Genomic DNA, 22,880 nt, shown 5'->3' with positions numbered 1-22,880 from the left:
AAGAAGATACTGACTTCTGACCTCCTATTAAATTATTTTTTCATGATTTTTGTTTGTCTGAGCATTTGGCAGTTGTAGTACCAGTCTTACCCACTAAGGTCTGGTCAGTGGCCTGAGGGAAGCGGCTCTCCTCATCCAGCAGGGACAACAGACCCATGGGCTTCTGCAGGAACATGTCCAGGATGGGCCTGTTGTCCTCGTACTCCACCAGGCTGGCATCCACTCCCTCGCTCTGGTACTCCATCTAATTAAAACCAGTGAATGTAGAACAATCTAGTTAATGATTTCTCTAAATGACCCAATTAAACAATCTGGGCTAAATATGATTTGTGCATGTGTGGGGGAAAAAAGTTTCTAATCAACAAAACCAAACAGTTGCAAAGGGCTGTGTGTGTCTATGGCTGAAGTTTACAGCATAATAGAGTCTTTTACTGAATGCATAAAACAGAGCAGCTCTGAACTAACAAATAGTCAGTTACTTATTCATAATTTATTTCAATTTGCAAATAACCCAGAGTCATATCATATTATTGCATCTATTTAATTTCAGATCAAAAAGTTGTTTTAAATATATATTTTACTAATAAAGTGGAACCAATGGATCTAAACCGTCCTCATGTTTAAGTCATTAACTCAGAATAATCAGTTTCTGTGTACAGTGAGACTGACTGAATATCCACACCAAATAAAAATCCTTCTCCACTGAGCACCAACCCTACATCAGGAGCAGCTGGCACTTTTTTGTAGGGGAGAAACTCTTCCATGACATTGAGGCATTATTTTTAAATGATCATTGCTGTAATTAATGCGTAAAGGAGGAAATGTTGCTTCCAATAACAGTTCTGGTCCTGTAAAGTGCTGGCAAATGTAAATGAATGAGTAGTTCTTATTTCGGAGTGTAATCTTGCCTCAATAAATGATTTTGTTTGTATTTCTTTAAGTATTCCTCTTGTCGTGTGTTGCTGTATGTATTTTAATGTAAAGCATGGCGAGTTTGGATGTAAACGAAATGTGATATATAAATAAAATTATCTTGCCTTCTTTTTCCTCTTAGAACGACTGCTGTAGTGTTAACACGGACTAAAAGGCATTATGGCAAAATGGTTCTTGATTAATGTCTATTCATTTCCTTCAAGGAAAATAAAGACCTCTCGCACGTCAGGGTAAACAACTTCATTAAATCAATTAAGAGAGTAATTTGGTGGTGCACAATGGTATGAGCAGTCCTTTACACATCACAGCCTGGCTACAAGCAAAATGTTCATGTTGAGAGCATCTCTGCCCTGATAGATGTGAAAACACACAAATAATAATAAAATGAATGATTTCCATAGCAGTGTGTTGTTTTGCTCAATAAATTTTGTTGCTGAGGAGCATGTGTCGAATATTACAATGGCAATACCTTAAGCATGATTCATTAGCACAAACATCCTATTAATAACCTCTTTCTGTATGTCAAACTCACCTGTTCGAGGGCAAATATGTGCTGGTTGAAGTAAAACTGGATCTGCTCATTTGCAATGTTGATGCACAATTGTTCAAAAGAGTTCTTTTTGAAATTTTCAAATCCAAAGATGTCCAGGATTCCCACATTCATGCCGCTCTCTGCAGCACTTCAAAGGAGAAAAAGGGGACAAACAAACTTAATTCTTCCATGTAACAGAACAAGCAAATCCCCAGCAGCCATATTAATTGATAAAACTTTAATGATAATCCAAGTTCAACCCAAATATAGAGTCTGGTCTGGTCGGCCTTGTCTGAAGAGAAATCATAAACATTAGCTTTCAAAAAGTCTGATCGTCGTAAATTGTTTTATTTCAGTCTCTATTGATTAAACCTTGAGTCATTTTCAATATCTTCACAAACAATGCACATTTCTACAACACAGCACGAAGACTTAACACCCTGCATTCTATATTCAGTGCTTGGATTTGCTATTTTTCATGACCAGTCATTAACCACTGTATGTAGAGGTCACCTTTAGCCTGTGCTACCAGATTATTAATGGCAATAAGGAAATAGCAAAGATGACTGGAATGCAGACAGGAACGCTGGCTTTTGTACATCTCAGAGGATTCCTTGACAGTCGACGCCCATATTTATGAAGGAATTCTTTTGGATCAATGAACAGCTTCTTTGTAGTCTCTCTGAAGTCTTTTTAATCATCTGAACATTATTTTCTCTGCACGCAACTCAGTATCAAAAATTTATTAAAACTTTTTTTGCTCTCCTTTTGCTTGTCTTGTGCTTGCCCATTGATATTCCCCTCTGCATGTTTGCAACTACCTCAACAGACTTACATAAAGGTCATCACAGCTTTGCAGAAACTCTGCCTGATCACCTGTGACAAAGACGAAGAAAAGAGTGTGACAGTGGACGTCCAGACAGATGTTCATCACCAGCGCACACTCACCAGATATTCATGTCAGGCTGCAGCAAGGAGTTGATGCGGTTGACAATCCAGCTGAACAGGCGTCCGTACAAAGCCTTGGACATGGCGTCTCGGACATCGGCAGCTTTGTCCACAGTGTTGGTGCGGATGATGGTCTCACCTCTGGTGACCACACACTGAGAGGTCAACGCCTCCTGGAGCTCCTCAGGGCCGATGCTGAGGAGAGTCGCAGCTGAGAAAACAGAGGAGAGTCCATCAGTTTGATAACGAAGAGCTCATCTGACTTAATCAATCTCAGAGAGATCAGCTCCAGCTATTTTTTTTTTTCTACTGTAGATGGGTTTGCTTCTTTACATTTTCATGTAAATGGAAAGGGATCCTGTGCTTCTGGATACATTATGGTTTCACCTGCTCACAAAACAAAGGTGTCCGTCCGACACAGGGTGCTAAGAAATCCTATATACTGTTACATAGTGAAACGACAATTGTCACAAAAGAACATAAATTATTACACAAAACATACATTATTACACATCATAAAAAACACAGTACACACATAACACAGAGACTTATGAACATGTCTCTCCTCCTTCCTCTACCACGCCCGAATAATAAAATCTACCACAAAAAGTTTCCCTTCTTATAACCAAAAAATCATCCAACCACAAAATATCTGAATACAAAGTACAGTCCGTAAATCATCACACAAGGAGGAGTAATGTATTTTAATCTCACCTAATCACATAACAATCTCTCTTCTCTTCAGGGAGACCATTAAACCTATGCGTTTCTATGGCTAAAATAAGAGTACTGCTGACTTCTACAACACACACAACATATCTCACCATTCTGCAAAGCCTCTGAGTTAGGCACTTCACTCTTATCGGTCTGGTGTTGGGATGTGATGGCAGCAAATTCAATATTGCCTGTGTTCAAAATGGCTGAGAGAATTCTGTAAACAGAGTTGACTTCCTAAAAAAAGAGAGGATAAAATACAATTAACATAGCATTTAATGTCTCTGCAACCAAAACCAGTATAGTATATTTTGTTAAGTAATTAAATACCTCTTCAGTAAAGCCAATGTTTCGGAAGCAGTCCTGAATTGCATCAAATTGCTCCTTGTACAGTTTGCTGGAGACAATGTCTTGCATCACTTTGCAGTGCTGACTGTCAATGTACCTGCAGATGCACATTATGACTATCAATGTCAGTTTCCGCGATGGGAAATGAAAGATGGAAGGATTTCAATGCACAAGTCGAAGTCAAATTGCAGCACTAACCTGGGAGGTGTTCTGTCTGGTAGCCTGTAAGTCTTCAGCTTATCTTGGTGGTAAAGCCCAGCGTATATGTAATAAAATATGTGGAAGTTTTTCTCCCCCCTGAGAGGAAGCAGACAGAGTAGTCAGAAGTACGACAAATGCAAATCCAGTGATACCAGGAATGAGCAGAACATACATGGCCTGTTTGATGACCCTCGACTTCTCCAGCAGATATTCGGATATCTTGGCCCCGATGACTGCTCCAGTCGGTGTGAACTTCATCTCCAGGTACTTCCCGAAGCGACTGGAGTTGTCATTGATAGCTGTGCAGGCATTTCCGAAGGCCTCGACAAGGGGGTTCACCTGCAAGATCTTCTCACGCAACGTCCGATTGTTTGCCTAAGAACAAAAACGTGTTTCTTTATTAAACTATGGTATGATTTCAAAATAGTTTAGAGTTTATGTAGTAATCAGCACTAGCATTAACAGATTCATCAATGAGAGAATGATCATGCTACTATACCTTTCCCAAGAAGGTAAGATGTTGAACAATCAAATGAGCGCTCTCAGTTTTTCCAGCACCGCTCTCCCCACTGATTATGATACACTAAAGCAAAAGGAAACAAATACAGTCACTAAAACATTAAGCAAGGAATATTTACATTTTATTACATACATTTTTCCCTTATTAATCCAGGTAAAAGTCTTGTAGAGAATTACATTTCTTCTTCACGAGAGACCTGGCTGCTTGGCAGGCACTATTTATTAAAAGTGTCCAAAGCGACTACAAACTTTATTCGACGTCCACAGGAAAAAGATCTAAATGTAATTAAAAATTTTCAAAAACATCCCTCTCAAATATTTTCAAGTATATATTGCTTAAAATAAATTTCATCATCATTTTATCAATTTTAAAATAACAGGGTTTGATGTTTCCTTTCATCAAATTATTTTTCTGCAGAATACCTGGTCTTTGCAGAATGTCACCATGCCTTGGTAGGCTGCATCTGCAGTAGCAAAGATGTGTGGAGGGTTGTCAGCCCGTTTCACACCATGGTACAGCTTAGAGAACTAAGAGAAGACACGTGGACACATAAGGCTCATGATTTTTGGTTTTTAAAGATTTTCCACAGAAAAAAATTGACTATTAAAAGGAGCAGATCAGTTTAAAAGAATTTTCATGTAGTTTTTGTGCACCCACATATTAAAATTTGTTTTGTTCCAAGCCATAGGAAAACACTAGTTTACAAATGAGGTTCTCTTGTGATGAGCACAGCTCAAAATATGCAGATCCGGTACCTGGCAATATCCAATATCCAGTAAGAGAAAGTAAAGAATAAAATCGGGAAAAAATGCAAATAAAATGTTGACTATACACTAAGATGCTAAAAGTAATTAGAAAAAACAAAAAACATGTGTTTGTGCTGAAAATGGTGTTTTTAAAGTCAGATTTTAGGCCAGTTTTTTTGTGTTGTTATTATACATAAACTGTAAATATACAGTATATTATGTGCATCCACTACAGCAGGACTAGTGGCATGACTTAGGAGCTATCATTCATCACTTCCATTGTGATTGGGAAACCACTGGGAACAATTATGGGACTCGTCGAAAACCAACCTGGGGAGAGTAAATGCTGAGATTCTGGAAAGGGTTGAGAGCGATGAGGATGTCACCAACGTAAGTGTACACCTGCAGCTCATCATACCTCTTCTGGAGATGGCTGATTATTGTTTCCTGCAGACAGGAAAACATACATTGCATCAAGAGCATTGTACCTTGAACCAACCAATGCAAGATAAACCCATTAAATCTTACCTCATCTAAGAACTCCAGGTTTACCAGATCATCATCGGGACAGCTCTCTATTATGATGGTTTTACGAGTATTGATCCGCTCGTGCCTGTATGAAGCCAAGTACATTATAATGCCTCAGAAAGCAGTAAAGTGACCACCAAATGAGAAACAGTAATTTGACTAGCTGGATGTAAGACCCAGTCACTTCCAAGGTTTGTGTGAAGCCCATAAAGCTCTCCCAGGGGACACATCTCCCATTATCAGAGGCTGTGATTGCACTTCATCTGTGTTTTGACCTATCACTCTCCAAAGAGCCCCAGTGGGCAGAGGTCAGCACAGAGCCAGCTGGCTCCGTGGCTGTAGAAAACCTCAGACCATGTGAAAGAAAGAAAAAGAGAGCCGTGTCTGTGACTGCCTACTGGTTTGTGTTCCTATACGCATGTATAGTATATGCACAGTAGACTGCAATGTACTATGGACAATCAGCCATTTCTATGGAGTTTAAAGGATAAGGTTCATGATATTCTATACTTGTTGTATTGTCATCAAATCCTATGAAGGAACTGAAACCAACAATGAACTGATCCTACTGACATGTATTGTCTAACCAAAGCCAAATATAGCTTACTCACTGTGTCTTTACAATGACTATGGGCACTGTAGTTTATCTTGAGTCAATCTCACACACACTGTCTTTCTTCCATAAATGCTCAGGTTGCACCAGCTATTTAAAATCCCAAACTAGGTCTTTGTATAAAGTCCTTCCTAATTAGTAACTTGTATCTGGTTTCAAACTAGTCATTTAGTTCACCAGTTGTTGCACCAATAAAGAAGTCTGTAACGTTTCATTTTGTTGCTGGGAAACATCTGTAGCGATTTCTAATTGAATTTTCTTATGTAAACAGGAAGTGGCTCTAGCATCACAAACTGTATCATTACAGCAAAAAAAAAAAAAAAAAAAAAAACAATTAAGGGGGTGTAGTGATATATCAAAGTGATAATCCTTTGTACATGAAGGTCTGACTTTGTTTAATTTATCTCTGCATTCCTGTGTTTCAGAGTAGTACATATACAGTTTAGTATGACTAGAAAATATCCAATTTTGCTAACATAACCAATGCTACTTAGTAATTTAGTGTGACGTTATTAACATTATATTTGTAATTCAAGGTATATTGTGTTATTTTTGTTAAATGTAATTTAAAATCTACCTCTTCTACTCTGCAGTCTAAATGGGTTATATATTAGCAAGCTAACAATAGTTTTGACAGTTAGCTCAGCTAGCTATGCAACAGTTACACCAGTTACAGGGTCTAAATATTTAGTAACAACTAATTTCTACGTAAGAACTACCTAGTTTCTGTATTGCAGTTAAGTTAAACTTTAGAAGTCTAAGTATAACCTTAGCGACTTCTGAGCACCACTTGTGTATTAATCAATGGTTGAAAATAGTCCCCATGTTTGAGTAATGTTTGCTAAAAAAAAAAGTGCCCAACTGTTTTTTAATTCTAGAAGTTACACTGTATATTTGTGATCTAACTGGCTTCAGGCTGAGCGCCACAGACAGAGCAGGGAAGTCGGAAAGTAGCAAAAGATGGACAACCAAATTGGTATTTTCACAGGATTTGTTGACAATAAGAAAAATATAGAATAACACCTGCCTTTTTTCTTTAAATGATGAAAAGCTCTTAAAAAGCATCCAAACACTTCTGGTTACTTCTCGGTCCCTAAAACATCAAAAAAATATCTCATTCACAAGATAGATCTATATTCTATTATAATAAATAATCAATCATATCAGATGAATAAAGATATTCAAGCTTCAGGTTAGGAATTGTTTCCACCTCTGCCTTTGTATTCATTCTGTATTCTGAATATAGTGGAAATACTCAGTATGTGGTCCCTATAAAGTGAATGCTTGTCATCATGTCCCTTTAGAGAAGGACTCGAGATCTCTAGCCTCTACCTCTCTCCTGCTTTGAAGTAAATCACACTATTCCACCTACGGCAGCTACTTTTAAGTTTTCTATGTCTTTATTCTTATCTGGATTCATTGTGTGCTGATCTGTGGCATGAGAGACTAAACCAGGCGAGCCCAGTTCTCGCCCTACAAGCTCCTAATCCCATTATCCACTTTCACTGTGGACAGGAATTCGGGATCAGGCTCAGGCAACGACTCTGCACACTCTCGGGAGTAAACAGAGCTGGCACAACATCAAGACTCTCAGTCAAGGGCAGGTTCAGGGAACTCCTTTGTGATGAAGATTAAACATTGCCAAAGTCAGTATTTCTCCAGTAAATAACAGGAGACTTTCTGTGCTGTCATTCAATTACATGAGAGTGTCTGAGTGAACTATTCATCACAACACATTTTGGGATAAGATCTCATGAAATATCTATCTATCTATCTGGCTATCTCTCTATCTATCAATAATGTAAGGAAATTGTACATTAACTGCTGTAAAGAAAATTTCATTCAAAAACAAGCAAAGAGAAGACTGTACAATTTAAATTCCACCCCCTTTCATGAGTAAATCAATTTCCAGAAAAAATAATTCATTTACTCCATCATTGTTTTAACCAGACAGGTGGGGAAGTGCTTGTAGTAAGGACTTCCCATCGGATGGTTTCCACATCCACTGGCGTAAATGGCATTTATTAATCGAATGTAAGTCAGCACAATCACTCCTCCTGAATTAGTCACACTCCCCTAACTCCTGTTTAATCACATACTGTAATGTCCATTACTGGGGCTCATCATCATTTCTATGCTTCAGTGTAAGAAGATGAGACCCTGCCCCCTACTGGACATAAAAAAACATTAACACTCAGTCAATGGCTATCTGCAGCAGCAGAGATAACCAATAACAGTACACAAATGAAGAAATAAGCTCTGTCATTACAATGTATTATTTATTCTGCAAGAGCAATTTTTTGACTTACATTTCAAGAGACTTACTTGGTTTTGGTTTTGCAACCCACTTCTTGCTGCTCCTGGATGAGAGCAGCTAACTGCTGACGAAGTGCTGCATCTTTGCCATGGGCCTGTTTGATGAAGGGATGCTCCAGGAGGTGGGTCACAGATGGACGTGCCTCAAAATCCTTTATCAGGCACCTTTACAAACACAAATATATCACACTGTTACTTCATCTCCATGCTAACCATCGGTAAATAAACCTTCAGGAAGCCTTCAAACAGAAAAAGCCTGCCCCATTATCATTTACCGGCCTTCAAATAAGAGAAAATTAAACAGCTAACTGTGGAATCACCTGAACATTTTAGAAAGCTGATTGGTCTGGATCAGCCCTAACAGACACCCACACCAGCAGGGAGCTCCTTGCAAGCGTTTTAAAGTCTGGGTCACTAATCTGTCGTTCTCTCTCTGAATACCACATGGTCACTATCACCATGGCCCTGAGTCCAAACAAGCCCTGCTATGGCACAGCAGTAAGTCCTATCTGTGATGTGCAGTGTTTGCCAATAGGTGATGTCACTTTGTGATACTGGCCGGCGGCTACATTTCAGCATCAGTTTGCTTCTGATACAAAGGCTCTCAAAATATTGACTGTGACAACGCCACGCACCGAAAACACAGGAGAACACATTCGGCTTTTATTTCTGAATGTTATGATTTATTAAGAGACAAAAACTATGAAATTACAAGGCCTGAAATCTGCACCTGAACTCTAGAAGGAAGATGCAGCAGCGGGCCACATTTGTCCTGTCCATTTACTTGTTCAGCTAAAGACCTGAAGCATCTGAATGTGTTTGTAAATGCTACAACACCAACAACTGCAGGCAGAGCTAAGATAGGAGAAAAGCACCAATCTAATTCCTACCACCTAATCTACACTGAAATTCTGTTTCTTTTATCAGTTTGTTCAGCTCTGAAAGTTAATTCCATGAATTCATTAGCGTCAGGACATTAAGCAGAGGTTGCTGCTATTAGCAGGGCTGTGCTGCCAGGATGCTGCACGGCAGGCCACTTTGTCAGAGAAGTCAGCTCTTTGGCTGCACAAGTGCAGACGCTGGTGATGGATTTATTATCCTGAAAACCCCCACCCCACTTCTCCCGACACACACATACAGGCCTGACAGGGCTGAAAAGGCTTCACAAACAGCCTGCAAACCTTGATAACATTGTCCAGCCTCCCCACATTGAACTCTCTTGGGCTTTGTTTGGGGAGATTAATTCTGATATGGTATCACACAATCCATTAACCCAGATTACACAGCTGCAATTCAAAAAGTATCCAATGAAAACCCTGGCAATGACAAAGTACAAAGTATAGAAACTAACATCTCAACAATGTACATTGGCTGGTTTAAGGGGTAATATGCCTTGATTTTGTCCTGATCAATCAATCACTAAAGTGACAAAAAAGCCAACAGGCCTTCAAGGCAGATGGTCTGTTTGTTTTTTCAATTACTCCTTTTCAGTTATTGCATTTCAGTGCAAACCTGCAGCATAAATGTTAGCCAGAAACAAATAATTCTCCAAACAAATTGAATTTTATTTTCTCATTATGCTTCAGGCTCACACACTTCTGCACAGTAGATATTAAGGTTGTATATTCTGAGCAACCATTACAAGCTACCCCTGACATTATTAGCCTTGCACAGTGGAGGAAATGATAAGTTATCCAGGACTGAGATAGAACTGATAACTCAGGTGAATTAGTTTGTTCCTCTCTGGCAGATTTACACAAATGAAAGTCAATGAACAGAAGGACAAGAGGGTTGATAGAATCTGGCTATAAAATATCAAATTCCCTCCTTGTTTACATGCACATTCCCGCCTGTTGACAACGCACTATAGCTAATGTTTAGCTATAGTGCGTTCCTGCTGAGTGTTTATCCCCAGTGTATGTTTTATCATTTCATACTGGACAAATGCTATATAAAATATTGTTGGCTATTATTTCTTTATTCATTTTTGCAAGAGTATATACACAGGCAGAGGCACAACAGTTAAATTACATTTATGATGTTAATGTATGTTTAAAGACATGTATTACATTTAGCTGTAAATACAAATGCAGATCTTTCCTCTTGTCCATCCCTGAACTATACCACGTCACTCCCTCATCTGCCCCAGACAAATCTTAACCTTAAGTATTATTAACCAAACCAACCTCTTAATCAACTGAATTTGAAGGATCCTTAACAAAAAAGTCTAATTAAGTTACACTCATGTAAATTAGAAAAATAATCATATCTGCCAATATATATTGTTAATAAGATTTTTATCATTCTAAAAAAAAAAATCAGAATCGTCCTCAGTTCTTCAGAATAGGTCTGGGTCTTTTTGGAGCATTAGGTGTTTCCATCTACTTGTTGTTTTCACAACCCTTTTTGGAAAATAACTGCTTTTCCACAAAGTCTTAAGACAGAAAGAAAACAAAGGTTGACAAATTTGAGTTAGAAGACACTTACTGGCTGATGAAATGGCTGAAACTTCTGCACCACTGTTCTGGATTTCGTAATGTGGGGGAGGGATTTCTGAAACAAAGTCACAACCTACAAAAGTCAGCATAATATGTGAAAAACAGTGACTTTATTAAAGGCAATTAAATGACACGAATATCAGCGCAAATTAAAGACATTGAGCTTGTGTCCTGAGTTTGCTGACAAATGATCACTGGCAGGCAGGGAGTGACCCTCAGACTCCTTTGAGAGTTCCTGCTCTGAGGACAAGCTGGTCTGGGTCCAGGTCTGTGGCAGCCACAGAAAAAGTGACAAATGATAACAGCTCCTCCACAGTCTGGCAGCAAGCATCTGCCATTGGGAGCCAAAAGTTACAGGAGCTAGTTATACCTCTGTCAGCAGCATTTACGGAGGCCATCTATAATGAGGCTAATACTTTTCAAGTGCGCATGATGACAGGAGGCAGGTCTATACGAGGAGCCAAGGCTGGACCAGAGTACAGTCATCTTCAGCTGCCAGTCTGACAGCCAGAGGCTGAGCCTTTCGTCACTGTCAGGAAAATAGTGACTGACCTGGTCCAGATATTTATGAACCACTTTAATGAGTTCACTCATGTTTTTTTACAAAGCCATCAGACTGACAAACAGAATATGAATTCTTTGGCTTTGAAAAATTAAAACACTCTAATTTTGCTTATCACAAACAAACCAGAGGTAGATGCAGCTACGCATTAAACTACAAAATATTAAACATCTTTTTTTTCTCTTTTTTGGAACGTGAGGGAAGGATGTTTGGGTACAAAATCTGTCATGTACCGCAGTGCTAAGTTTGTTGAGTCTTTGATAAGGATTCAGGCAGGAAATCCTTTCCAAAGTGCAGATCAAAGCCAGTAACTGACTGCTTCAATGCAACCCCTAATATGAGCCTGAAGACACGTTCTCGCCTTGATGTTGTACCATACTGCTTATACATTACAAAGTCAATATAGCAGCACTGCTGATAACACTGTCAAGTGTGCTCATTGTGCTTAGCGAATTCAGGCAGTTTTTTCTTTCACTATTTGTGAGAGTGCTGGCTCATATTGTAAACACAAATGGCTTATTCAAATGTAGGTCCAGGCAGCGCTTGTACTGTCAGACGTTCCTCAGAGTGGATTGAGGCAAAATCACAGAGGTGTCAACAGCGCTTGACAGCTGTAACTAAGCCATGAAGGAAGACAAAAATCAGGCCAATGCAATATGTGAATAAGCATATGCAGAATTTATAATTCCTCCGCTTTCTATATGATGTAAAACACTGTCATTTTTCATTCAAAAAATGTTTCAGTTCGACAATGAACTTTGACTGCTGCACTTAATTCAACACTGTCAGTGCTCAAGACTTCCTTAAAATCTTTCCATCCAGCTCTCTATGTTTACACATGAAACAAGTGCTGTAAAGGGTTGGAATCATTAATTATTAAAATGATCAAAATCAATTATCATCGACAGGATATAAAAATCTGACACGATCTGATTCTTTGTCAGATATCCACAATTCACATCCTCTAGACCAATGACATCAAGTCTTTGAAGGTGATTAAAATGCCAGAACAACAGGCAGCAATATGGAGTTGTTCTAGCAAAATTACAAATGCTACAAATATAAATCTACATATGCTGCAAATCTATCTTAAAGCTGCCCTGCATAACCTTGCTGATGCAGTTTGGAATTGTTTCTGATGAAATTTGAGGAGAATAATGACTGAGCAGTGATGTACTTTCAGGATTCATGTATTTCTTTGATTGAAAGACATACCTGAGGGCACTGGTTTCTTAAAGCAGAAACACAGTGGCCTTTAGACAAGCTTAACAGAGAATGAGTATGAGGGCCCAAAATAAAGACTTACTCAGCGAATGGACCACCCACTTAAAATTTCAACTCATCCATCACCTCAGCCAGACCACTCGCACTGCTTTGAGCATACATGCATGAGCACGGAGAACTGCTGCCACATTTATCATGTCTTTGGCGGCCACATCGCCGAATGCTGCAGTCCTGAACGCCGCACAGAGCAGTAAAATAACTGCATCAAGGATGGAGATGTTAAAGCGTTTAACTCATGATTAGAAAATCATCCAAACAGCCAGAGATCTCTTGTCAGGGGTCAACACTGTATCAGTGCCTGATGATGGGAAATCTTTGACATAAAAGATATACAGCGTCTTCACTCTTTCCAAGCAGAATTTTATTATATATAAAATGGCAATGTTTAAAATCAAGGTCACCTGATTTCTTTCAAATAATGGCTGGTTTCCATAATAGCAATGGGCATTTTGTTGAGAGAAACGTTGGTAGGGTGCACACAGTTCCCAAATCAGCATTACTTCCGACATTCATCTGTGACAGACCGAAAAGCTGGCAGGTTATCAATCATCATCATCCAAAAGTATAATGTTTCACTTCTGTTGAGGAAATGAATTTTGTTCACTCCAAACCTGATTTTTCACCTCTTGAAAGATTTCATCCTGTCAGAAACACTAGAAACTATGTTGACTTCCCTCACCCTTGGCTGTTCTACTCCAGAGATTTGAACTCTGGTATTTTCCATGAAGAGCTGTCTCTCACCAGCACACTGGTCTGGATTTCTCTCCCTGAGCCTCCTGATTTGATTAGCCTTTGTTGCCTCTGACAAGCCATCATTTACTTCTATCTCGCTTGTTCTTGGTCTCTGCTCTGACAGATACAAGTACTATTAAATATGTGGCTAATTTCGACGGGGATCTAGCTAAATAAATACAACCTTGGACGTTTTTGCCAAAGGCCTTTGCAACACATTTTACACATACCTTGGTTTAACCTTACATGAACACACAAGGGCCGTACAGGGTAGAGAACATTGGCTCAAGCAATTAACCTTCATGAATATTAAATATCACACACCATCTTTGTCTTGAGTATCTGTAATTAATTTAGCAGTTTACGATTTTACGACTTTACCCTCTGACATGCTCCATTACCTTCTTTCATGGTCACCATGGACATCATATACCTGTCAAACACACTGTAACACATTCAATTAATTTTAATCACAACAAAAAGCAAATTCACAAAAGCCTCTGATTCAAATAAAAATTCAAAACTGACGCTCCGAAAAATAGCAGGTTGATCTACCTGAGATTTAAACACATGCATGGATCGACAGTATGTCACATATCATCAACCATCAGGTATTTCTGAGGCACAAACAGACCATGCACCAAGGTGATCCTAGTTCATGGAGCTCATCAGAATCCCCTCAGACAGATATCAGAGCTCCTCTTATTGCTTATAGCCTGCTGGGACAAGAATCATTTCATGTTTCCACTTGCACAACCAAATTTTGACATGATGGCTATCTGCTGCTGGCTCCTGTAGTCAGAGTGGTGATAGCACTGGGTGTTTATATTGTCCTTACCGGGAACCATTAAAACTTCAGCTTGACAAGAGAGACTTTCCAGCGAGAGCTTACAATGGCCTCCTCAGAAAAAGACAGAAAGGAAAGAAGGCTGACTACACAATACTAGAACATATAAGGAAATGTATAACATCAACCCGAGCCGGGGTGTATTTTTCGGATATTTTACTATCTCAGTGTGTTTCAGAGAAGAGGAATGATAAGGTGGATGATACACACAAGATTAACAACATGACAGTGAAACCTTTAGCCTGGAAACACATTACTGTGTGCAACTGTAAAATATCAGCATGATGAAAATGCTTATTGCATGTTTTAGTGCTTATATGGATTTCATAAAACATGTACTACCCAAGGACAATACTTCAGAAAAGGCTCCTCTGGTAATGGTTTGTGACGTATTAAATTGAAAAAAAAAAAAAAAAGTAGAACTTTGCAATCATCAAAACCTGTGAAGATGAATCTCTTTGATTTAATCGTGAATCACTCTCACCACCACTAAAGACCCAAAGGTGAAATACATTTCCCTACTTAGAAAGTAATTCATATAGGAGTCATAATTTAAAGCACGTTTCCTTACGATTTTGTCTGCCTTGCTGCAGTGATGGGAAAATATATTTGAGATAATGACATGTTAAAAGAATCATTTCATGGTTCAACACATTAACTGTAATTTATACCACAACTGCTAAGCCTTTAAGGTCCCAATTCACACCAAAAGGGCAAAATATCAGTTTGATTGGAGCAAAGATGGAGGAATGTCAGTTGAAGATACATGTCCAATTCTATTAACATCCTAGTTATCCCCAAAGTCAAAGAGTCTTACAAATCTGCAGTGATGAAAAAAGAGTGGATATTGACAAGGGAAATGCATGTGCCCCCTCTTATTATGGCTGCTGTTTGATAAGGAAATGCGCTTGACAGAAACCACTCATCCAGTTCCAGGTTGCTTTTTTTTTAAATTTTCCCAAACACACAATCCCGAAGCTACATCTACTCCTCTAAAAAAAAGTGACGTGTTATTAAGTGGGAGGAAAACATTCTTCCATTTTACCGAGGCGTCCTGCTTTTAACGTCCCTTCTCCTGGAACTATTTTAAATTCTGGTTTAATTTGGTACTGATGAAATACTGCGTTAGCTCCCATAATTCCTGGCACATAAGCCATCCGCGTTCCTCCTCTGGCTTGGCAGGGAGGAGATAACATTGTGATGGGGAGGAGGTGACAGCCTCATCTCAGTGTGAATGGAGCTAATCACCAATGCAAATTGCAATCAGAAGGGCATATCTCTACCTAACTGAGAGATAATTGCGCGATTGTGCTGATAACAAAAGGTCAACCGCGTGTAGCCACTAAGCTCTCAAAGGATCATCAGGCACACACTGTCTCCAGCAGTGAATATTTTTACAGACTGAATCAGTGCATTAATTTGTAGTACTGTAGTAGGCCATACACTACTACGTTTTTTTGATGATGAAGATTTTACACGCTGATTATTCAGCAGATGCTGCCTTTCAAATAGGAGACAATGGTAAATAGAAAATTACAATGGCAACAAGTAACATGGATAAATCCACAGTGATCCAGTTTACTTTTTAATTTTCTAAATTTCAAGTCACAAAAAAAATAAATCCCTTTGCCAGGAAAGCCACTGTCATTTTTCCTGTTATCACCTCTACTGTCAAATTCAGTTTGTCATTGTCCTCCTGACAGAAGGGGAGGCAGTATTTCAAGTATATCCAGCTGCAGCCGCAACACGAACGTTTAGGACGAACGTGAATGAAATTGAAGGACGTTGAACTTCCAAATACGGTTCGTGGGCTGGTTAGGGTTAGGGTTAGGATCATGGGCGTGGTTTGAAGGGGGTGTGGTTTGTAGGGTCTGCAAGGCTGCAGCTGGACCCTTCTCCAAGTATTTGAGTGTCCTTGTGTGGGCTGCCTCCAGCTGTGTGGTAGGAGTGCCCTCTAGTGGACTCACCGCGGGATCTTGAAGAGGGCTTTAACTGGATGCATCTCAGCCAGGGGGGGATCTCCGTCTGCCAGCTCGATGGCTGTGATGCCGAGCGACCACACATCACATCGGGCGTCGTACGAGTAATCATATTGCTGTTCACAGGCTATGACCTGGCAACATGACACCACAGTGACCATCCAAATATCTAATGTAGACGTCATTGATTCCTAAAATACAGTTTTTTCTCAAAAGCACATTAGGAAATCTGCCAGCGAGGTGAGATTAATTAGTTTTTTTACCTGCAGAGTACCAGAATTTACCTGAGCATTATGTCAAATTAATTTGACATAAATCACTTTATACTTTCAACCTCAGAGAAGCTGAGTCATAAGTTAAAGAAATTTATGTTAAAAAGGATCATAAAACTGAAAATTCCTTCCTCTCTTTTTCTGCCAAAAATCGGGCAGAGTTACAGACATATTTATGGACTATTTAAACACTGAATGGTAGGTCAGTTCAGTAGCTGGTGGTATGAGCTTCTTTTTTCCACAGTCAATGATTATGACAGACACTACATTTTACAGCTGAATTTATTTTAATTGCCCCAGAGGTCCCTCCCTACCGGCCCAATCACCGCAACTCATTTCTGCCAAAGAGTAAGCTGAGGGGCCACAGACTCCCAGCTATTAACCTTGAGGCGACCTCAAGAGCTGTGCCCATGGAGGGGAATACACAATGACACAGGGGAGAGCAACACAGAAATAACTGAGGCCCCTCCCTCTCTTTTTCTCTTTGTAGCACATTAAAACCGACTTTGCTCATGTTCCATGAGGCTCTGAAACACGTGTGCTATTTTATTGCTGCATTATTAGAGATGAACGTGTGTGTGTTAACTGAAGCGTAGACTCTGACCTCAGGAGCCATCCAAAACGGAGTCCCGACTGATGTGTTCCTCCGCAATCGTGCACTGGTCAGTTGAGCTGAAACACCTAAAAAAAAAAAAAAAAAAAAAAATTTAATTCATTCACTTCTTATAATAATTAAGATTTAGATAATCGTATGTCTATCAGGGGGATTTTCCTAAGACTAAAACATGAATTTATAGCAGAGACTAAATGTTTGAATTAATCAATAAATCCTGGGATATAATTTAGTATGGCAACCTGCCAAGCAGTAATAATAATAGGGTATAATCATTTCAAATTATGTAGGACAGATTTTTATCAGCATGAGTCCACTTCATCTCCATGACACAAAGGACATAAACATGCCTGGGGTGACTCAAAGTCATTTGCCATAACAGTTTTCTTTTAATATGCAAAAGATAAATTATAATGCAATTTAGATGAGCAATAATAGCCTTGGGTTAAGGCTACGGTCCATGAATAAAAAGATGTTATGGTGAGCAAGGGACTAAAGTGTGGAGCACATTAAATGATTTATCCTGTGCTTGTGTCCCCCTTCACAAACAATGTTGCAGGGATGTGCTGCTGACACTTCCCATAGATCAGTCAAATACCGAAAATGACTCATTTATCTAACTATGCAGCTCAGAGAAAAGATAAAGCTGAGAGACAATTCTCAGACATTGATGCATTTGTCTCTTTCTAGCAATCCATGAACTGGCTAAATTGCCTCTTTCAAAGACCATTACCAAAGTCAACCAGTTTGACTCCCCCCTCAGTCGTCAGGAGGATGTTGTTGCCTTTGACGTCACGATGGATAATCCGGTTGTTGTGCAAATGCTGGAGACCCTTTTAAATTAGAGGACAGAAAACAAAAGGGGCTCAGCATGAATCGAAATCACATTATTAGTTGTTTGTCATTAGTATAAATTAGAATATGATGCTTTAAAAGCTGAGCAGTGCAAACTATATAAAAGAACTTCCACAGCTGTTAAGAAGAACAGACATTCATTACCGCCCGCCACACTTCCCTTTGCTGAAAATAAATCCTCAGCGTGCTCTCTGCATGTTTTGCATCCCTCCTCCTCCCTAACATTAGCAGCTTTGCAGCGGGCCATCTTACCAAGAGGGCACTGTATAAGATGTATGAGATAACGGGCTCCTGCAGACACTGGCCTCGCATGAGCAGGCCTTTGATGAGTTCTGTGACAGAGCCGCCGTTGCACAGCTGGGAGGGAGACAGAGAAACTCCAGTGACTCTTCCATCTTTCACCTCTCTAGATTATGATTCATGGGGAAAGCTAGCCCACACACACAAGTAAAAGGAAGCAATGTAGCATCACATTGGCAGCATGATAGCATCAGCATTCATGTAGGTGGACTGCTGTGGTAAAGTTAGGCATATTTCAATACTACATACAGTGCATATTAAAAAGGAAACCTGGATTGTTTACATCCACATATCTCAGCTAGCAGTCTTCTTCTGTAACTCTTGATGAATTTGCTAGCCCATTGTTGGATTTATTGCTGCATTCTTGCTGGATGTCAAATAGCTCCCTGTACACATGGCCAGTTTTTGAGGTAAATGCCAGTTTCATTTAGCATTACTTTGAGCAAACTTAAGTGCAGACCTAGCTGTTAAATACTGAGATGTTTAAAGCTGAGCCAAAATATCTTTACAACATTGGCAAATTGCCATTGGCATCTTGTTTCACGCGTTTGTCTTCTTCTTCCCTATTTGTTATAGCTCCTATGCACTACACATTTTTCCCCTACCGCCTTCTGCAATGGCCGACGTGTACTGTATTATCTGCATGGTTGTGCATTTACTAGTAGAGTATGAGAGATGAACAAAAGAATCAGGGGCACGCTTGTGGACGTACTGCTCCATACTGCTAGCCCTAATAATCAGACTTTTTTCAGCCATTTTGTTTCCCTAGATTCATTCAGCCTGACATTGTGTTCATGTTAGCTAACTAGCAAATAAAGTATCCATCCCATCAACATAATTTTCAGTTGATGTTAGCTAGGGGCAGTTAACCTATACATCAATATATGATTTATTATATTGATTTAATTGTTTTATATTTATATAAGTTAACTTAAAACAACTTTTGCAGCTGTGTCGATCTCATCCGAGATTGTCACAATTTTTCTGTCATTATTATTCATGGATGTAGCTAGCCATCTGTGTCAGAACATGATGTCCCCATTGTTTATTCCCTACTAGGGTTGTCAACTGTTTCGCTAACATGGAAAACAGGCATAAATTGGCACAACACCAGAGCAGTTTGATTAGCTGAAGAGATAAGAGATGTGGGCAGTGTTGATAGGACCTTTAAAGAAATAGTTTGACGTTTTGGGAAACATGCTTAATCCCTTACTTGTCGAGTAAGCGATTAAGCGTGCCATTGGTTAGTTTAGCTTAGTACAAAGACAGGAAAACGTGGGGGTAAAAACTGTCTAGATTCAGTTTTTGTCCGGATGAAACAAACAGGTTCTAACAGGTTATAGCTTTGGTGAGCTTTAGAGTTGCTGGTAGGTGGATTTTGTTACCTTTAGAGGGAGCCAGGCTAGCTTTTCCTCCGGTTCCGGTCTCTCTGCTAAGCTAAGCTAACTGGCTGCTGGTTGTAGCTTTATATTTAGTGTACAGACTTAAGAGTGGTGTCATCTAATTCTTAATAAAAAAGTGAATGAGAGTACTTCCCAAAAGGCCAACATACTTCTTTAAGTGTACGATAGTATACTGTAGTGTGTAAGGATGTAAGTGCAAGTACTCTGTGATCCAGAACCTGCACTCACAGAAATAAAAGGCATTATGAAGAGCTCACCTCCAGTACCAGCCACAGCTGTCCGCCTGTTAGGTTGTCTGACTTGTAGAACATGCCGTAAAACTTTACCACATTAGGGTGGTTGGACAGGGACCTCAATATGTTGTACTCTGCCTCGATTTCCTCATCCACATCCTTTAAACAGCACCAGAAAACAAGCAAGATTGTAATATAGAAATGCAGGAGATGTAGCTATGTGAATTGAACAATACAGTGACATGCAACAAAAAATAAGAAAACCAGGTAATAGGTTAACTGTATTTGGACTCCTAAAGATAGGGTTATAAATGAAGGGAGGTTGCTACACTGTTTCTGGAAGAACTTTTCTATCAAAGTAAATCAAGGGGGGGGTGAAACAGTCAGAGAGGCAGAATTTCTCTTCTAGGATGTCTGAGTGATATTGTCAGCAGTCTAATCAGGGAGAGGGATAGGAGAGGAGGCAGCTTCATCTTCATGGGTATCAGGGGAGCATCATGGTGGATAGCCCTGCCAGGATGAGGATTGTTCCCACTGACACAACCACAGGCACGACCCAGACCAAGTCAAACTAGCACCATGTGGTGCCAATGCAGAGTCTACAGCGCCCTTATCACTCAGACAAATGAACAGATATACAGATAGGACACAGCCAATGCAAGAGCTACACTTTCTGGTGAGGGTGTGTTAGACTTAACATGACAGGAAATAAATGAAAAGGGGAGACGCTGATGTATATCACTGGAGCAAGTACAAGTGCATCAAGATGGAGAGGAGGAAAAAGTACTGGCGACTTACTCTATTTGAATGGCTCGAATGCTGAGACAAGTCACAGAGTTATAAAGAAAAACAAAACTTTAATTTTTTTCCCCTTCTGTCACAATATTATTTATTCTTTTAATCATGAAAAAAATGTCAAAATGAATAGTTGTGGGGCACTCCTCCAATACTACTAATAAAAACCTACAGTGGAGAGTCAAACATGGAAATGTCAGATCAGTGTTTGAATGATCTAATTTCTTTTCTTTTTTATTCTTTTTTTGCAAAACAAAAAAGACATACATATGATAAGTATGCACTTAAATTAAACTGGGGAGGACGGAGCCTCCAGAAGATAAATCCAAGCATTCACGAGACAAGTAACAATGAAAGTAAAGAGTCTATAGCCACACAAGTGTCTCTGTATGGCTGAACTTAGGCATGACAGTGCTTTGAGGTATATGCCAATGCTGGTTAACTGGATAAAACAGGAGGGGAAAACAAAATCATTTTTAGTTGTTTTGGACATAACCCATGCAACCCTTGATGATGGGTGGCAAGTAGTCACAGTTTCAATTTAAGGGGCTACAAGCCAAAAAGGCTGGAAACAACTGCATTAACTAGTGGTGTGAATGAGTTTCTGGACGTTCTCATAGATTATATTAACGACAGTAGATTAATACACAATGCAACGAAGCCCTAGCTGGTTCTATATCATCTATAGAGTCAGCTCCTCTCCCACTACAGTTAGGGTTAGTTCAAAGAGCTTAAGGTAATGACTACTACACGCTGTCGAAAAAGAGCAGAGGATGAAACTTTTTCAGATCACCTGCTACAGAGCTACAGTAGCCTATATTTCTGCATATAAGTCAGTCAGCCTTAACAGATACTGTATCTAGACCCTTAATCATCTAAATAGCCAACATGCAGTCTGAAACTAGATGACATGCAGTGGACACAGTGGTTTTAAATTCTGCAGAAGTTTTACACAGTAAGAAAAAGCTTTCATCTAACTTACATTGATCGGATCCAGCACTTTCACTGCTGCTTGACTTCCATCCTTCTTGTTGGTCACTCTATAGACTTTGCCATACGTTCCTTTACCGATGGTCTCCACTATATCCCAGTTACCTGATGGATCGCCCAGGTTCTCCAGGCCAATCATGCTGGACTTGTATGGATAGAGTCCGTACAGTGACCTCCTGGAAGATAAACACGATCCCAGATCGGTCCTCTTTGTGAAAACAGTCAAACAGAAAACAGTCAATCCTCCCAACAGAGCAGAAAGACTTTTAAACTCGCAGCAAAACAGAAAAACATATTGTCTTACAGTTAAAACCCCAGAGAAGCAGGTAATTAAAATGTAAGAACTGACTACAGTCCATGGTAAAGCACACAGAGGTAAAGCACACAGAGAGGTACATTTGTTCCCAAAGGCCTTCTTGTTCAGCTAAGTGAAACAACTGTATCCACCAAGACAGACACTTAACAAATTTAAAGCAGGAGAAATCAAAACAAAAACAAAGGAGACATCTGTAGGTGGAGATGGCAGTACTCTCCTTACATGGCAAGTGTTATTTTCTTCTGACTCATCGAGGCTGAGAAAAATTACAACTAAGGAGTCTCTAGTGATCATAATATAACAACACCAGTAGCAACAGCAATTGCTTCCTCAAGAGGACAGGCAACTAGTGGCTTTTCACACCCACACACTGAATTAGCTCTCTCCATGGGGACCATGTCACTGCCCACTAAGGAGTGCAATCTCCTCGAGATCAATTGGATTGGACAGAGATTAACGTGACAAGTGCCGTCCTGAATGAGCAGTGAACCGGTGCCACACCTCCACGCAAACAGTTTTGAGAAATGATTATTATTTAAAGTGTTTTATAAAATGTCTTCAGCCTATAACACAGTTATAAAGATGAATGATCAACAGATAACATGCAAAAAGCCGACATTAATCATCCTTTAAGTCTACAAGTGAGGTTTCTGTGACCAAATACAACACGTGGGACCAATGATGCAAAGCATTAAGTGTCAAAAAAGCTCAAACAGACTAACATGATGGAATAGGAGATTGATTTTGCCATGTTGGGATACATGCATCCTAGTTTTAGAAAATGACACATTCTCCAGATAAA

General features: G+C 39.5%; 1 protein-coding gene across 5 annotated transcripts in view; it reads right to left on the bottom strand.

Moving 5' to 3' along the window:
* The window catches only part of myo3b (myosin IIIB), a 65,407-nt gene that overhangs the window by 37,676 nt on the left and 4,851 nt on the right, over positions 1 to 22,880 (bottom strand). For all 5 annotated transcript variants that reach the window (XM_040148552.1, XM_040148553.1, XM_040148554.1 and 2 more), the window contains 19 exons: positions 21,755 to 21,938; positions 20,002 to 20,136; positions 18,294 to 18,398; positions 17,920 to 18,019; positions 17,178 to 17,254; positions 16,290 to 16,435; positions 10,887 to 10,952; positions 8,409 to 8,564; positions 5,471 to 5,555; positions 5,273 to 5,389; positions 4,619 to 4,723; positions 4,176 to 4,259; positions 3,849 to 4,051; positions 3,674 to 3,772; positions 3,458 to 3,572; positions 3,238 to 3,364; positions 2,414 to 2,624; positions 1,466 to 1,613; positions 91 to 244 (listed from right to left, as the gene is read on the bottom strand). In XM_040148552.1, coding sequence (XP_040004486.1) covers positions 91 to 244; positions 1,466 to 1,613; positions 2,414 to 2,624; positions 3,238 to 3,364; positions 3,458 to 3,572; positions 3,674 to 3,772; positions 3,849 to 4,051; positions 4,176 to 4,259; positions 4,619 to 4,723; positions 5,273 to 5,389; positions 5,471 to 5,555; positions 8,409 to 8,564; positions 10,887 to 10,952; positions 16,290 to 16,435; positions 17,178 to 17,254; positions 17,920 to 18,019; positions 18,294 to 18,398; positions 20,002 to 20,136; positions 21,755 to 21,938 — 2,417 coding nt within the window. The remainder of the gene's footprint in view (positions 1 to 90; positions 245 to 1,465; positions 1,614 to 2,413; positions 2,625 to 3,237; positions 3,365 to 3,457; positions 3,573 to 3,673; positions 3,773 to 3,848; positions 4,052 to 4,175; positions 4,260 to 4,618; positions 4,724 to 5,272; positions 5,390 to 5,470; positions 5,556 to 8,408; positions 8,565 to 10,886; positions 10,953 to 16,289; positions 16,436 to 17,177; positions 17,255 to 17,919; positions 18,020 to 18,293; positions 18,399 to 20,001; positions 20,137 to 21,754; positions 21,939 to 22,880) is intronic.

Source organism: Xiphias gladius, chromosome 16, assembly GCF_016859285.1.
Source record: "Xiphias gladius isolate SHS-SW01 ecotype Sanya breed wild chromosome 16, ASM1685928v1, whole genome shotgun sequence".
In the NCBI taxonomy this organism is placed as follows: domain Eukaryota; kingdom Metazoa; phylum Chordata; class Actinopteri; order Istiophoriformes; family Xiphiidae; genus Xiphias; species Xiphias gladius.
This window is presented reverse-complemented; position numbering and strand designations above follow the sequence as displayed.